This window comes from Macrosteles quadrilineatus, unplaced genomic scaffold, assembly GCF_028750875.1.
Source record: "Macrosteles quadrilineatus isolate MER2022 unplaced genomic scaffold, UCM_ALF_1.0 Scaffold_5__1_contigs__length_97177068, whole genome shotgun sequence".
Classification (NCBI taxonomy): domain Eukaryota; kingdom Metazoa; phylum Arthropoda; class Insecta; order Hemiptera; family Cicadellidae; genus Macrosteles; species Macrosteles quadrilineatus.
In genome coordinates, this window is record NW_026542598.1 from 18,570,361 (window position 1) to 18,588,735 (window position 18,375).

General features: G+C 32.8%; 1 protein-coding gene across 11 annotated transcripts in view; it reads left to right on the forward strand.

The window, feature by feature from the left end:
* Positions 1-18,375, forward strand: part of LOC128994676 (uncharacterized) — a 277,042-nt gene that overhangs the window by 225,037 nt on the left and 33,630 nt on the right. For 8 of the 11 annotated variants that reach the window (XM_054419382.1, XM_054419383.1, XM_054419388.1 and 5 more), the window contains exons 7-15: positions 216-296; positions 1,550-1,759; positions 2,263-2,429; positions 7,391-7,502; positions 11,519-11,688; positions 14,466-14,510; positions 16,197-16,312; positions 16,995-17,156; positions 17,918-18,037. In XM_054419382.1, the coding sequence (XP_054275357.1) occupies positions 216-296; positions 1,550-1,759; positions 2,263-2,429; positions 7,391-7,502; positions 11,519-11,688; positions 14,466-14,510; positions 16,197-16,312; positions 16,995-17,156; positions 17,918-18,037 (1,183 nt within the window). The remainder of the gene's footprint in view (positions 1-215; positions 297-1,549; positions 1,760-2,262; positions 2,430-7,390; positions 7,503-11,518; positions 11,689-14,465; positions 14,511-16,196; positions 16,313-16,994; positions 17,157-17,917; positions 18,038-18,375) is intronic. The other 3 variants (XM_054419386.1, XM_054419392.1, XM_054419384.1) reach the window with 2 other exon arrangements.

The following is an 18,375-nucleotide window of genomic DNA, read 5'->3' on the forward strand; positions in this document are numbered from 1 at the left end:
TTTTAACATAGTTGATTTTTGTAGGTTAATGGTGTATGACAAGTTTCACTTTAAATTTCGTTCTTAGCTACGTGTTTTAGCAAGGCTTTCATTTATTTACAGTTTTAATCTTATAATAGTTTAAAAGGATATTTTACCGTTTTGACGTTAGCATTGTATGTTTAGGATTTTGATTCTGTATTGTCATTGCTGTTAGCTTTGTTTCTATGTTGCAGGAGCTAGAAGAGGTGTACTCGGATCTGTGCACGACGCTATCCGACTCACTACAACAAGGAGCTGAAGTTATATCCAGCAGGGTATGACTTTATAACACTTTGTCCTTGCTATAGAACTAGCAATAGCTACACTATTAAAATAATAATACTGAAAGTGTTTAGACAACTTTTTATTAGGTTTCGTATGTCAAAGATGTCAAGTTAACTGATGTCTCCCTCATATGATTATTGACAAAGCATAAAATGGGCATAGTTTCTAATAAATAATAAACATTTGTGTTTATATCTAAGTAGTGAAGTGGACATTCAGGCAGTGTGAACGTTTCAGGGTTGATTTATTGCTAAGCATTTCCGTTTATAAACTAATTTATGATTAACATAAATTCGATATAAAGAACAAAATTGTGCACTTAGCAAATGTATGGCTAAGTATGAATGTAATTTAAGTTTTTATATTTCAAAAAAATACTTTAAAAAGTGAGCTTTAGATGTAATTTTAAAGTTCGTTTAAGGGGCCACCCAAACATTCTCTCTTGTAAGACTGAGTCTATATGAACTAATCTGTCTAAAAGGTCAATTACTTATCACACTATGACATGACTAAGCAAAGATAAATCTCATGATCTTCTAAACATTAATTTTAAAGCCTTAAGTAAGCAAGTAACACTGAATGTAAGGTATACGGTTTAAGTAAGGTAAAGTACAATGAAGTAAGGTACAACAGTAAGTAAGTGAAGTAAGGGAAGGTACAATGAAGTAATCAGAAGTTAAAATGAGTAGTTCGTTTTCAATAATAACTTCGATGTTTTAAATCTATTACTTCAGTTTAAACGGTTTCCAGAGTGTGTTCTAGAAAGAAGCAAAGCCTTAATGGCATAGTTAAAACGGCCTGGCCTAGCCCGAAGTTACTGCTAAACAGCTCCAGGCTAGTGGCCAAGAGAAGAGATGAGGGGGTTTTTAGCCTATAGTCCGGGAACATTGAGCCTGCGGGAGTCCGGCACTACTGAGAGGACATTGTGCGTCTCAGTGTGCGTAAACGCACCTTAAATTCCTCCCCAATTAAAAAAAGAGGGTGTTTTAGTTTTTTGTATTTGTAAGATAATATTATATGGTGTACTTTGCTATAGGCTGATCTTTTATATTTGTATGGTTAACAATTTGGGGTTTATTCTACAATAAATAAGTAATTTACATCAGCACTCTATCGGTGGTTCAATTCAACTACGCTCTTTTATATTCTAAACTTAACTAAATCTTCAACATAAGTATGGGTTGTTTAGTTTTAACTAACAATCAATGGTACTGTAGTCTACTCATGGTTCTTTGTCCTCTAGGCGACGGAGCAGTCAAGACGCTACGAAGTTCTGTCCAATCAGTGCAGAGCAGTTTCCCCCACTACGGATCTAGCACATTTCGTGAGGTCCCTAGCTCCCCTACCTCCCCAGGCCCATCCCTCCCACCGTCTAAGAGTCTTCACTCCCCCTCAACCTCCCCAGCAAGACACTCAGGCCGACCCGTCGATGGCCGACGGACCACCAATCAATGTTAGTACTGTACCTCTTTGTCATAAAATGGCTCTCTGATTGTTCTACATAGATTCGTTATAGTTAGCTGGGTTATATTTGATATTCTGCTCAATTATACAGTATCTAACTGAACGGCACTCAACCTACATTTTAATCAGTTTCTGATATTATTGGAAGTCTGGAGAGGGTCTTATATCAGATTTGTTCCAAGAAAGTTATTTTTAACCTACAAAATTTGTATAGCATAAAATATCTCTCTGATCTAGAAACAAACACCTGTTTTCAATAAACTGAATATCTTGAGCAAAAAACTTACCACTGTCTTAACTTACTTATTTCAAGCTCCCTACACCAGACATATTTGTAGAGAGTGCGTTACGTACCTTAAAGGCCGAGATGAAACATGCGGATTATTTACTCTACATATAGGGTGTCAACTTGGCAAATTCTAAACAACCCATTTCAATCAATCTTTTCAAAGCGAATCATACATCTGTAGCTTGTGTTATTGGATATTCTAGGACCTAAACGCACCAGCGCCTCTGAAGAACGAGGTGGTGGTAGATAGGTTAGCCTCCATCCAGGTGAGGTCGAGGTACGAGGCTCTGAGAGTGGAGGCAGTGGAGCTGGAGACACAGATCAAGCAGCTGCAAGACGCCTTGGACACCATGGTCAGGATACAGCAGAGGTGAGGGTCTACTAGTAGATACAAAGGTCTGCTGATTGTCTTGATGATTCATAGCAGTATTATTGACTATAGACTATGAAGAAGAAAAGTGTATGTTACAGCCTAAGCTTTGGATTAACGATGTTCTATAGTTTAGCCATATTCATGATTGGGCATTAAACTAGTTTAGAGTGATATGAGTCTCTGTCACTGTAAAGATAAGGAAGAGCTGCTGTGGGTTCGCGTTATAGAGCACTCATTTATAATGTATCAGTTTCATGATAGTATTGTGGCCTACCAGTCCGCCCCTTGCTTTTCTTACGTTCTCCGCACAGGCCTGAGGGTCATGTGGACGGCAAATTCAAGATAAATAGAGGCCTCCAACAATAAGGAGCTCGAAAAAGTTGAAGTTTATAAGGTAGATTTTTTAGAAATACGTATAATAATAACCGAAACCATAATATTACACCGTAACACTGTAATATTAATATTAGTGTTAATTATTTTCGTTTAAAAATTCAATGTCGGACAATGCATATGCACGAGTATATCCTATATATAAATAAGTAAATATGTTTCTTGAAAACCACTTTTCTCAGCTCGTGTGTATTGCAGGGAAAATCTACACATGCTGTTAGAAATATATTTTCCTGTAGCTGTACAGAATGCCTTAATAAATTCAAATAAGCTCAAAAATAAGGACAAAAAAGAATTATAAATTTGTTTATTAATATGGGCATTATGGGTTCCATGCTGGTGACGAAATGACAACGAAATATAAACAGAAAATAAAAAAAAATTGAACAAATTCCAAACACACGTTTTATTTACAGCTTGGGGTGAAAATAGAGAAGTCTGTAAATTACATGTTTGGTAGAGTTTTCGACCACTTGACAACCTCTTAGCCCAGTCAAATGGTGTTTTGAAATGGAAAGTTTTGGTGTAATTGTTTTCTTTTGTTTTCTTTATGTTTTTTGGGGTGCTGAATCCAAATTTGAAGTTATCCAACAAAAATTTTATCGGCAAGTATGAAATTTTTTGTAAAATAGGGTAAAAATTTTATTTTTTTCTAGTTTTTGGCTCATAATTTATCGAATAATAATTTTTCCCAAATATCATCCTATACTAAAATAAAGAGCATAAAATTGTCTACAGTTTATGTATCTATAACTTTTATCTACAACAAAGAAGTGTTTATCAAACTAAATTTAAAAGGTCTGCAAAATTCATTGATTTAGGAAAAAAGCAAAATTATTTCCGTTATGACTTCTCCAGAACATAGATGTAAATGATAGATATCACATAGATGTTGATGTGTGTGTGTTCATAGGATGTAAAATAAAACGTCCCATAAATCTTGTTTTATTTAAAAATATTAAACCCTTTTAATTTTAAAATACATGTACACCAACATAATGGTAGATACAAATGACTTTGATTAAGTTAAACTTTTTAATTTCTCCGAGTCTTCTTGGCCAACAGTACCCTGATTTCTGCAGAGCTACTTTCAGGTTCTTCTTCACCTAAAACACCTTTCAAGATTTGGATCTTCAGTATGTGTGAATGCTTTACATAAGGCAGACTTGGCCCCTTTCCTGATACCAAAGTCATCGAATAGAGGCATTGGGTGCGGGCATAGTTCGTATTTCAAAAAGCCTTCAAGTTTCTCATCAGACTGCTTGGCAATTGTCATTCTGTAAACAATAGTAGTTGGATTGATAGGTACGACTTAGGTCATCATGTATTTTAAGGGAATGGATCATTGTGGAAAGTGGCAAAACTCTCTCTTTTCTGTAAAACTTTACATGTTGAAAATCACTTCCCACGATTGGAGTTTAAGCAATGTGGCCAATCTCCTCAGCCTTGTGGCAGTTTATATTGCTGTCTCCCACGACACCTGAGCTAAGAGACGTCAGCGAATGGTTTGCGTTGCGTAAACCAATCATCTAACTTTCTTAAATCATTTCCATCTCTTTTGATTCTAGCTTCTCTCATTTTAACTTTTTGTTCAGAGCTGATTAATGTCACTCCACACATCTACTCGATTTCTTCGCAAATGTTTTGTAGTGAAGTCATTCCTTTGTTCATCTGCACAGAAACCCTTCACTTACACCACGGTCATGGGTAAGCGCTCCAGAAATTTTCATTACTCTCATAAGAAATTGGTCTATGAACATGTCCGTCCAAGATCCACTCCAGAACTTGTTGGTCCTTTGAACGGTAAATCCAACACCAATAAACTTTTAATATTCCTCAGGGCTCATTTTGTCTTTCAACGAGTGCGCCTTAGACGAGGTACAGATTACAGCACTTAGCATACAAGAAATGTACACTTGCATGGAAATATGGTAGCATCTGATAAATAACTTTGAGGTGAAGGTTGCAGTTTGCCGATCTTTCAGCTTTTCTGATCTGGAGCAATAGCACTTTTCGTGTTATCAGATGCATCCCCCCCATTGCATGGAATTTATTATATCCATCCAACGTACGAGTATTTAGAAAAGTTGTTGTTATTCATTTTGACCCTTGGTTGAAATATATAATTGATAAAATAGAAGAATTATCCAACCACAGTTGCTGGTATGACAACTAGTTTCGTTCCTTAGAACATCTTCAGGTCATTGTATGCACCCACATCATCAATGTATTAATACATTGTGGTATGTCAAAAGATTCTTAATAACACTGTCAGAATCACAATAGTAAAAACTAGTCATGTTGATCAAATTATTAAAATTGAATAAAAAGTTATAAAACTGGTTAAAACTGTAAAGGCTGGCCAGCACTGTCTTATCACTGTCACTGACTAAATAAAAAACCTAATAGTAACGGAGAAAAACATACATTTAAAATTCCCATGTTATTCTTAAGGGAAATAAGTAAACTAGGCCTATAATATTTTGCTTGTTATGAACATATTTTGATAAAAAGTGGAAAATGTATTCATTTCATACGAAACCATTAACATTTAAAACACTTTTTACCCTCTCTGTTGCAGCAAACCTAGGTACTCGTTAAACCAATGCTATTTAAATGGGGAACAAATTCAATATTTTTAAAGTGATGTTTAGAGTAAATTGAATCATGCAAATGAAAATTCACTTAGGCTGCAGGTTTGCTGCGGCGGGGGTATTTTGTAATTTCTATTAATTACTTTGTAGATAATGTTTCTGGTATCCATTTTCTGGAAGTAATAAATGTTAAATATTCAATGTTCAATAATTTCTGAATAAAATAACTTTATTTATATTAATATAAATCACTTATCATTGGTTCGATTTTCATCACCAGATAGTCAATGTATGCGGAACTTTATGCTCTACAATTCATTTATGATTTGTTTTTTTTGTTTTTTTGTAGGCTAGACGGTTTTTTGACGTTTTAGCAAAATCTAAACAATAACCCTGAATTTCAAGGTTTTTATGGTCCCAGGTCAGAAGCTCACCTGGAAAAATGGGGTAAACTTCAAATCCTTTTACTTCTATATAAATAGAAAGGATTAAAATGGTCCCCAGCTTTCCAGGAATTATTTCTGGGCAAAAACCTATTTTACTGGCCTATAATTTAAAAATTGTAAGCCAAAAACTAGAAATAAAGCATTTTTTTATGAATTAATTTTTTAATTCACATTTGCCGAAATAATTTTTGTTGGAAAACATCAGATTTGTGTTCAGCAACCTCAAAAACATAAAATAAGCCATAAAAAACAATTACACCAGAACTTTCCACTTTGAGCCCTTTTTAAACACCATTTGACTGGGCTATCTAGTATTTTATAAAAAGGCAAAATTTAACATACCAAAAATAACCCTCTACATATTAGGGGTTCTTCTTGTGGGTTACACTCACAAGAGTACATTGTAGCAGACAGCTTATCTCTGTAATACACACTTCTCATCCTCAGGGTTTAAGTGATGCGAAGTACAAGTAAACATCAATTAATTGAGCTCTGTTCCTTTGAGGCTCCGCGTTTGCTTCTTCATTTAACATCCACTCATTAACGATATATTTCACCATTTTGTAAGTGCTTCAAATGGAACCAATAGTAAAAATACTGTTCAGTCACCTTTGGTTTGTGTGGGGCGATCATTGTAGTTGTGATTTGATAATACGTGCATTTTGTACAAATAAACCTAATTACCTCTCAAAGTAAAATTTGTTCTTATTTATCGGATGATTATTGTTCTTAATGATTTTCTTTTACTGTTAGACCAAGTCAAAGTTTTCTTGTGCTATTATTTAAGAGGATGTTAAACTAACTCAGTGTAATTTGTAATATTTTAGCCAGTGTTTCTGAAGTAAATGGAGAAATTAAGTCTTTCAGTTACTAATAAATTAATATAAAATGTTGCCAATACCCATTATTCATTTTAAACTGTCACGATCTTTTTACGAATCCACAACAAAATTACTATGGGAATCCTATATAGACAGTGCAATTTTATATGAGAGTTTTTACTAGCTATGGGAAAGCGGTCTAAACACCAAAATATTCCTAAATGTGTCAGGGGTCAATCCTTACATTGTCAAACTGAAGTCTTTTGCCTTTAGTAACAAAAAAAATAATAGTAATAACAAACTCAATGCAGAGAAACTGAACATAGAGAATAATGATCCTTTTTCTTTGGTTCAGCTAGTCTTAAATGTTTACAGGCAGCCATATATTAATAACAATAGATAAGTACACAAATACAGCCAAAAGGATTTACATTACATTACAATATACTCTTATATTACATACTCTAATACTATACTACTATACTACTCTTATACTATACTACTTATACTCTAATACTCTTACATTACAAAAGAACCCCCACCCCCACAGATTGTAGTTAAAAAAGAAGCAAAAAATCCTGAAATAAAATAATGATCTCGCTTAGCAAAAGTTTGATGCAGTCATGTCATTGTGCGTTCTTGCCGTACAATCAATATTGTACTAATTATCAACTATCAAATAACATAGTTTGTATGTAACGCAGGAGTTTGGAGTCACAGCTGTACAACAAGGTGAACGAGCTACAAGAAGACATCAGCATAAAGAGGTTCGACCTGCGAACAGCACAGATACACCTCGCGGCGGTCAGAGCACAGGTAAAGTTAACTATCAATACACTAGTTATTGTATTATATTTTATGAAAGTTCTCCTCAAGTGTACCCAATGTGTGTATATTAAGATATTTCAATAGATAAGTGTTTGGATAACCATCTGACAAACAATATTACCGTTAATGTAAATCGATTGTTATAAACTACAAACTCTTACAGTTACAGGTAAGATTTTCAAATCTTTTTTTATGTTATGTATATCTTTATATGAAATGTTTGGTAACAAGTAAAAATTAATTGAGGTAAAATTTGGAGTTAAAGTTGCCAACAATAAATTAAATAAATTTTTCAGTACGGTATGCATTGTGTAGAATTTTTCGGCGGAGTATTTCATAAGCATGCTGCCTCTTGAAAAATACAAAAATTAATGAAATACTATAAAAAGGAACGAGCCACAATATTTTAACCCCTTGTACAGGTAGGAGTATGCAAAAGCGTGTTTACTTCCAAAATAAAAAAATACGAGACATTTTTTATGCATTCATTGAGTTGTTAAATTGATCAATATCAATTGAATGGACGTTTACAGAATGAAAATACATATTACATAAAAAAAACTATGAATATATATATTACACAAATGCTATTTCAATTAATTTTAGATATTATTCGTGCATTCAGAAAGTTATTCATCTTAATATACCTAAATATTTTTTCATCTTAATATTTAAAGTAGGTGTTAAACTAATTAATTTTCTATCCGTCTTATCAATTCCCGTCGCGAATTTCAGCATCCTAATGTTGAAATAATATTCATAATGACGCCCTAAAATTTTTAAAAAATGCAGGAATCGGTCTGAGATGAAAAAATGCTAATCCACCGGTTATCCACTCATTTCATATTAACAACGATTCCCCGTTGCATCTCAACATGAACTATAATGCAGTGTAGCTGCAGTTACGACACCCCTGTTCTGACCTACATTTGGTGCGCGAATTAATGATTGACAGCAAGGGAACTCCCTAACTCATCATGGAGAAAATCTGATCCATCTCAACTTAGGTGGTAGCTAGCAATTTACAGGGTGTTTTCAAATGAATTTGGAATAGTTTGACCCATTTATGGTATTTTTAATGTGTAATAGAATTTCAAACCCACTATGAGCCGCACCACCCCGCGCAGGCGCTCCTTCGGTCGCCCGGGCAGTCGATACGTCGTTACCATGCACTCAACATATCGTTCTAGACTTTAATTTTTAATGTAGCCGATTTAGATTGGAGTAGACCTTGGTAGTAGAGCGGGTGCCTTTTTTCGTCGGTAGCGGATCGAATTCCGTTTCCCAAACGGATATTTAACAAAATTCGTATTTTCGTGATATAAAATTTTAAGAGATTTGATTATTTTACGGTTTAAGTGTTATCGGTTAGTGATTTTAAGGCTGTGAATTTGTGAATTTCGTAATGGGTTGGTTACAGATCCGTTTACACTTGGTAAGTGAGATTTCAACCAATAATTTATTACTTAACCATAATTAGTTAAACGTCCTTAAAAAACATATTTCTAAATTAATTTAATAGTCACGCTTACCACAAGATATCTTATCACCCTATACCTTACATCATATTGAATAATAAAACTAAAACTTTACAAACATAACTACTGTAACAATCAGTTTTAATTTTCAATGATCAACAAGTTGGAAGAATCATTTTAAAGTCTTACTCTTTCATGTCTTGAACCACGATCCGTTGTTAACTTTACTATGTGTGGCATATTTTCCAAGACCGTGCTATATACAATAGGACGGTTGTCAATAACATGGCTCAAGTCCAAGTCCAAGTCGTATATGATTGTGGCGACTAGCGCCACGTCTTGGGGAAGTGCCTGCTCGCTGGGAGCATATACTTCCGGTCTGCTGTGGGTCCAAGCCCTGGTAGCTCAGCTACCTGTAGACGTCAACGTCATAAGGATGACTTTCTCAACATGGCTCATGGCAACCTAGCTATGTCTAGTGAGGAAGGAAGAGTCTATTTGAAAGTTACGTGGCAAGATGGCGACGTTAGTGCCTGGAAGGTCGTGGCAGTCACGTGGTCCACCTGCCACGCTTATCATCAGTTTGCGTGATGTCTAACAGTATCCATCCTGAAAGCGTGTTATTATATCCAGTGTTGCCAAACTGAACCAACAGAATCACCGAAGTAGTTCTTTATATCGTGTTTCAATTGTGAAAGTACGGAATATCTTATTTAAATAATTGTTCATATAATGTGATATCAATATAATTTTTTTTTTTACTTTAGGGGTTTATATAATTTTTCATCGAATTGTCCTTCTTAACAATTCAGCTAATTTTTACTTGGATTTTAAGATGTATACGGTAAATATCAAAGGCGTGTTATGGATAAAATCTGAAGCCATTGCAGTGGAAATGTAAATTTAATCTTATCAACTCCCTCGTTGAAAAGGTTCCCAAATAAATTAATGATTGTAATATCACTTATCACCTCACGGAATAAAGTTGGCTTTACTGCATAAAACCAGATTATTGGTGTAACTAGTTTGTTAACTGATAAATTTTATCTTCAAGTAGCTATTACATACATAACCTATTGTGTCAGATAAAAAGCTTGTAATAGGTAGCTAAATTTTTCGAAACTATTGAGTTCCATCCCTAAAATTGGGAATTTTACAGCCATCCATTCAGAGGGGTTAGAGAAATTTCTATGTTAGCGTAAAATCCGATACTGTGCACTAAAATAATTTTCTCAATTCATTAAGTAGTTAAAACCCACAGCTCACACGAATTACAAGATCTTAAAAGGTAAAAAATAGAGTAAAAAATAGTCATAGCCCTGATAAATACCAACATACCCTGCGATAATTTGTAGCACTATAATATCTTTGATATAAGGGAACTTATTGTTTAATTGTGGTTTTACAAAATTACTTAAATAAGAGAAAACCCCGACAATTAAGTTAAACTTGACCATTTAAACTATTAAACATCAACAATGCATTTACAAAAAATAAGTAAATTGAACAGTTTTAACAGAAATAATTATTTTGTTTAGTTAAAATTTATTTTATTATGCTTGCGCAAACTTTTAAAACATGCTTTATTAAGTGCATTTAAACTTATAAAAATTTATTTGCCAGAAATGGAGTTTAAAAATGATATATTGCTCAGTGTTCGGAACCAAAACCTAAGCTGATGGACTTAATAAGTAACCTAAACGATAAAAGGCAATTTAGAATAGACTTCATGAACGCCTAAACAGAACAGATTGGCAATCTTGAAGCTGCATCAGTTTTGCAGCCAACATACTGAAGGAGGCCTTTATTGTTATTATTTTCGCTTCCTTTTATTGACAATACTGCTAACATTGAGTATACACTTTATTATACTTGTATGCTCAATGCTACTAAACTTCACAACATCAATTAACGTTTTCTTCCATATGAATGTGTAATTTTGAATATAAAACTTCAATTGATTAAATAATATTAAATAATTGACGTTAATATTGATTAAATAAGTACGATGTATATCGTGCTTATTTTAGTATGTATCAATTAATATTCTCATACTATTGTTGCATTAAAACCTTAATACCTTTCTAGCTGTAGTTATATAATGAATATTATACCACAAGCTGTAAAAATACGTCCGTTTAATTACATACTTTTGGTATTTTTTTTTTTTTTAACAAAGACTTTTTAATTTTATTTATGCGTAGTTTAATAACCCCTTTGCTTTTCAGTACGGTATCAGCTTTTGTTATATGTTATTAATTTCAATTTAAATTTTTTTCAAATATCAAACCCTAAGGCTTATCTCTATTAAACTTGTTATCTCTATTATTCTTGTATTAAAATACTTTCCAAACAATTTTCAGCAATGTACAAATAATGTATAAAATTGTAAACAATATTTTTGTAAATGTATAAATAAAGTCCAATAATCAATAAACTCTGTTATTACTTACAATTTTTCTAAGAAAAGTAAATCCATTGCCTGTTTTAGATTTACTAAAATAACAGTTGTTTTGTTCTTTCCAGAAAGAACTGTTTGCGTCCAAACTCGACTCGGCGGAAGGCGCGAGTGGTAGGGACCGGAAAATGTCTTCGTCCTCGACCGGAAGTATGAAGTCGAAATGGTTGAAAGCTTTTAAAAGCTTAAAAACCACGAGTGGTCCGTCCAATGGAACCTCGCCTAAGGAGGGAGAAAAGTAAGTAGAGTAATTATACTTAACTTTAGTTTTACTTTAGGTGTATTAAGCTTTAGTCGTTTCCAAATTCGTAGCCAATGGCTGTTTATAATGCTGCTATTTTATAATTGCAATATTTATATGCATATTTTACTATTAAACTCATTTGCAACTCAATTTCAGCTTTCTAGTATACAATAGAATATTGAAGGTACATTGTAAAAATGTAAATATCTGTATAATTATGTAAAATGTATTTATTTTCAAACATTATTTTTATTGGGGAATTTTCAAATTTAGGGACTTAATTTTGTTGAAAAAAGCTTAACAGCTTTTTTAAAAAATTTTTGCAAAAGGAAATCCTTAGATACAATTGTGTGAAATAAACAATTTGTTACAATTACTGAAGAAAAGTATCTTACATAACCTTACAAATTCATTTTGTAACCTAGAAAACGTTATAAAACCCATTTAATTAATAATCTGATTTATTATAAATAATTGTTTGCTTTAACTTAAAATTACGCAGTATCATTTAGGGAAAATAGTTTTATTTAATTACGGTATTAACATCGTATTTTAAAATAAACGATACTAAAATCGTGATTGATATTTTTCCCAATTAAACATACTTTCTAGAAATATCAGTCGTCGTTATATATATTTTTTATATTTCAGAACATTGATAATAATTGTATACACATAACATATTTGCTTGACAAATCTTTAAATATAAGATAATTTATTATCTTAATACATGATGTATGCATCATATGTACTAATACTGATTATTTATCAAATTATCCTTCAACTGAAAACTGTCCATTTTAATGTTAACGGGTAAACATATTTAATTACAAAACCATAATTTAAATGTCTTGAATTTCAAAAACATTGATTTCAGAAAATGTACATGTGTTTTCGGAAATATCTAAAGTTAATTTTTTTTCTGAGTAAAAATAAACGTAACGATTCATTAAATAATAGCTATCATAATTGTAGGATTTAACTGTTTTTTGTTAATCAAATATTTTCATAATTTTTTATTCATCTAACAGAAACTAGTATTATTTGTGTTTTACTGTGATATATTTTTAAATTTTTAAAGCCAATTACAGGAAAAATAACGTAAATAACGCGTTTTAAATTTAAAATAAATTTTCTTCTTTTTTGCTCAATTCTCGTATATTCCAAACAGTACGTGTCTTGTATTATAAGGTAACAAACTATGTAGGTGACCAATATATTTATTTTTTATTCTTTTATTATTACTAAATATTTATTTGAGGTTAATGTATTAATAGGCTATAAAACACTTAATTAGCATATTTTTAATATTTTTCCTCACTGTCCATTCAAAATTTCAACATTATGTTCACCAGAAATATAGGCAACATTTTTTTTAGGCCATGGAGATTTGCTGATATTCCTGTAAAAAGATCAATATGGTAAAAACTGACGAATTTTGTTTAGAAACTAGCAATGTAAACCATTTTATAAAGTAGGGGGTTACGTTTAACGCACTGGGGAGTGTTATCTAGATAGTTGATTACACAATGTTTATTTTTTAAATAGTGAATATTCTGGGAGTCTTTAAACTGGATTTCACATGTAGTGCATTGCTAGAGGAATGAATAATAAACCAATGGATTGCTTTAGAGTACAATTAGTTAGGCCTGGATGTCAAGCTATGTAGCTAAGCTTTCAGGCATTGTACTTTCAGTGGCGTAACACTGAAAACACACAATTTTCAAATCCCAGGTGGAAATCGGCAGCTCTTAAGCTTGTTACACTCTTATTAACAATTTGTTGTAGAATATAATGAGTCCTGCTTCAAATAAGTGTTTCCTAGGGACCCCAAACTATAGTAGATCTTATGATTTAGATATAAGGGGGTCTCAAAACCTTTTAATATTGATTTTCTTCCTGTGACTCATCTTTGAACCAAACGAAAAAATGCTAGATCCGATTTTACTGGGTGTCATTTGTTACGCCATTGAGTACAAAAATATGTTAACTATGCACCAATATTTTGCACATAGTCTCTACTTACAACTTTTGAAAGTGGGATTGGTAAAAACGCCATTTGATAAATCTATTGCTGAACTATCCAAAAATAACGTAAAAATGTCTCATCCTTTTACATAGTTTGTTTGTACCGTGTGAGTAAGTTATAATAATTGGGCAAAATCAATTAATTAAAACAACTAGTTACATACATTAAATTTCTGAAAATGATTTAATTGCTATTTATAATGTTAATTCAAAATCTATAAAAAACATTCCATTAAATTTTAATTTACAAGATTACTCTTGAAACTTACATTTTACATTAGAAATAATAATTGACACTCCCATTCTCCACCTAGGAGATGACAGAAAAAGACTCTTTTCAAGCCATTAAATTACGATCTATATGTATTTTTTATCATTTTTATCTGATCACAAGTGCTTTGTGTTCATATTTGAATATTTCCATTCATAATATGTATTATTGTTTACTTTTTATTTTAAAGCAGCATAACCTTTTACTCACATATTTAAAAATGTTAATGCATTTGCCTTTCGACTTAATGTGTAGTTATTTTTTACGTAGTTAGTTTTTTTCTTGATGTTTACTAATCAGTGTTTTTCTCTCTTTCCTCTTATCTTTCTCTTTTCTCTCCATTGTCGTTTTTGTTTAAATTTTTGTTTTTCCACCACCCTCGTCCATTCCACTGAGCAACTCTTTCACCCCTTTACCTAAATCCTTTTATATTTTCTCTCTCAAACGCTTCGACTCTGCGATTCCATAACAGAAAGAACCAAATGTACCATGCGGTTTCCACCATCATAGCGATGAGGTAAATATCCGATTGTTGTATTTGAGTCAGGTTTTGCTGGTTACTTGCTGCACCCGCTTCTTAAGGGTTTTGCAGTCTGTGTGGTGATGTTTAGTACGGTTTTGTCAACGCTATGTATATACTTCTTGCTTACATGTATTTAACAGTTGTCTATTTTGTGGCTTATCGTTGATCACACATATTATTTTCATATGCTTTGCTTTTATCCAACTTAATGTATTTTAATTTGTTAATTTTATCTGTACCATTTCCATCTTAAATTTACAAGGTCCTATTCTACACCTTTCTATAAGAAATCCTAATACATTTAGAAAATGGTTTTAATCAATAGGAAACATGATATTTTTAACATTGAATGTAACATTACAGGAAACCTTTTTAATTATTAAAATTTGATTTTATGTTTCTACAGTATTTGGTCGGTAACAACTGGTTATTAATTTTACAACGTAAATTATTAGTTTCCAGAATATATTTGTTATAATCTCATGTGATAGTTACATTTCTAAACGATATTCTTGCACCCCTGATGTTTTTCTCACTTATTTCCTAAACACAGTAATCACATTGAACAGTTCACAGTTGTTTTTATCACATTTCTTCACCACACGAAATCATAAGTATAGTCAGTTTGTATGGCTTCAACTATCTTCTCCACTGTGCTATGCCCATGATCCAGTGATGGGACTATCTGGACCAGGTATTGTCGTTAGCTTGTAAATAAACTGTTATTTTTAAATTTGTAGTCTCTATAAGGGCTAGTTTTATCAAGGAAGTATTACTACAGTGTAATAAATAGTTTGTGTAGCTTATGTTACTTTCATGTAGTTTTGTCTTTATATAGGGCGTAGCTAACTAAAGAAAACAATCTTTTTCCTACAGTTACCTAACAATGTACATGTTCTCTCACTGGTTTGAGAAAGCAAAGTGGCCAATTCGCTTATCAGTGAGACAATGTTAACATTGTCTCACTCTAATTACTTTGTCTCACTCCAGATTTGCAACGTGAAGGCACGAAATAATGAGCGCGTAGCATGCAGACAAGGTCGTATGCGCGCAAAATACGTAGGCAGCACTGGCTGTAAATCAGCTGGTCAGCTGTTGTACTGTTGTTGATCGTGTTGATAATTAAATGTCATATTAAAAGTTCACTTCTGTGTAAAAATATGTCACGTTTCTTTACTAATTTATTTGTTTTATTGTAACTGTAGGAAAAATATAATGTGCAACTCGAGTGCAAAGTGCAGTTGCCTCACTCGAGGAACCATTCCTCACTCGCCTATGGCTCGTGAGTAAGGATTTCTCTCGAGTGAGTCAATTGCTCACTAGTTGCACAAATAACTATAGTAAACGTTTAAGCAGCGTGAAGCATAAAGTTATATTTACAGAAATTATATTTAATGTTAGAAATTTGTTAAATTCTAACAAGAAATAAAAATTTTTATTTTAAAGTAAAAAATATACGTTAGAAAATAAAGATTTACTTTAATATAAATTATAATATCATTAGTAGTGTTAGTGACATTAATTTCCTAACAATGCTAAAGTCAAACTTAGAGTATTTTTATCCTAATTAGTTTGATCATACAATGAGTTAACATGCTGACTCAACCCGTATTACATTAAAAGAAAAGATAATAAAACAAAAATTGATTATTTGTTGGTAATTGTGTTATTTCTAAACAGGAAAAACGGAAGAGATAGTGGACTAAACCTAGGATTAGAGTCTGCAGCACACCAGTTCCAGGAGTACACTTACAAGAAAATAACCCCTTGTGACGTGTGCTCTCAAGTTTTAAGAGGTATTGTACCACAAAATCCTTCAATCGAAATATGCAGTTTAGGTTGAAAGAATAGAAGTTAAATTAGTTGTTTACTTTCACAAAAGAAATGGAATGACGGCATGAACGTTTTATCTTATGTCGTTTATAGAAAAATATCAATAGTAAGGTAACCTGTTATACGGTATTTGATAACATATAATTTCATTGTCACCATATTTTTTGTGTTTGTATTTTTTCGCTATATTTTTTGCGTTGTTTAGTAAATATATGAATATATCTCTTAAGTGACCTGGACAAGTAACGTAACGCATTGTGAAGAAATATACGCCAACATTCAAAATACAAGTACATTTACAAACAATTAACTGTTAATAAAACTTGCTAAGTTAAAGTTAGTATTTGTAAATCAACGATTTTAAGAAATTTAAAGAAAAGTATGAACTAACACATACCTTCAACCTTGTAAACAATGTCCTAAGCCACGCCTAATGCCATTAGATTTACTAAGAATATGTGGCAGCACACACCATGTTCGTTATATGTCTTACGTGTACAAGTGGTGAATTATGCCCAGTGCAGTTATGCAGTTAATGCAAGTGCAGTTTCAGTACGTCACTCATTATGTAATATATCAACAATAATGTGTTAAAGGGCTACGTCTTGAGCATTGCCTATTGTTAATGAGTACATGGATATACAGGACACACAAGACAAGGCTTGAAGTGTAGAGTGTGCAAACTGAATGTCCATCTAGACTGTCAGGAAAAGGTTGGGCGTTGTCAAGCCAAATCCAGGCTGTTACGACGGCAGAAGTCCACATCAGAAATTGAAACCAGGGTCACACCTGCGCAGGAGGAAGAAGGTAGGTCTTACATAACCGATAGCATATCTAACATGATCGTATAAGTAGTCCATGAACAAGTTCCCGGATCTAATAGTGCAGACGTAGGAAAATATTCATAAAAGTCATGATAAAGTAGTGCCTCTTTCATTTCATTTTCCATTAACCGATTATCACCCATTCTAATAAGAAGTATTTGCTCACGTGAAGTTTATATACAACTTCAGTGCTATTGAAAATTTTACTGACTTCGTAAATTGATACACTTACTATAGTTAAACCTATGGTAGGCCTCCACGGTCATGATGCCAAATCTGGACCTTAGGAGGACGACATTGTTTTGGAACTGGCTACAATACTGGCGTAACTTTCCAAATATTTGGATGCATTGCAGGAATTCATAATCAGGACAAGCTACAATCCAACCAAATTATTGAAAATGTAACTTTTATAAAACTGTAGCTTTCTGGGAAAATTTGTTGCTTCATCGCATACAAAACGTTGGCCAGTATTTTAACCAGTTCAAAAACACGGTCATACATTTAAGAAAAAGATTCGACAGGCTTAGCCTACTCAAACTGTTACACTTTAGAAGTTTAATCTATATACGTTATTTTAAGATTACTACCAACAAAACACATTATTTAGCTGTATTTAATTAAACTAAGTTTTTTCTTCAGGTGACAAATGTTTGTCACTACATGAATTTCATTCTGATTACAAACCTATTAGTTTATCGGACTCTAAGCCCACCGACTCCTGATGAGTCTGTATGTTGCCAGCTGTTACGCTGGTGGCCAATAGACCAGGAAGGTCCTCGGTCAGTCCAGCGGGGGTAACCCAGGGGGGCTCCCCCTCCACTCGTAGCGTCACGTGGAAAAACCCCCCTTCCAGGAGTTTAGGTACCACAAACAAAAACTTGGCTAATCGCTTCTGTTCTCGTCCAAGCTAGAATGTCAGTCGGCCAATGTGTGTCTTACATGTGGATAGAAGAAGCTAACTGATTGGTTATCACTATTCTCCGATCTGTGTAGTACAATGCTCATTATACTCCTTAATCGTCATTTAGTCCAGTTGTTCATGGTTTAATTGTGGCCAATTTCAAGCTTTTATGCAGTGGTAATGTTTTTAATTGTTTACTGAAAATTATATCGATTAAACTATAACTATCAATGTAGCTAGGATAGGTTAAATAAAAAGGATAAAACATCGTGTTGAATCTTTTTTAGAATGGTGTTTA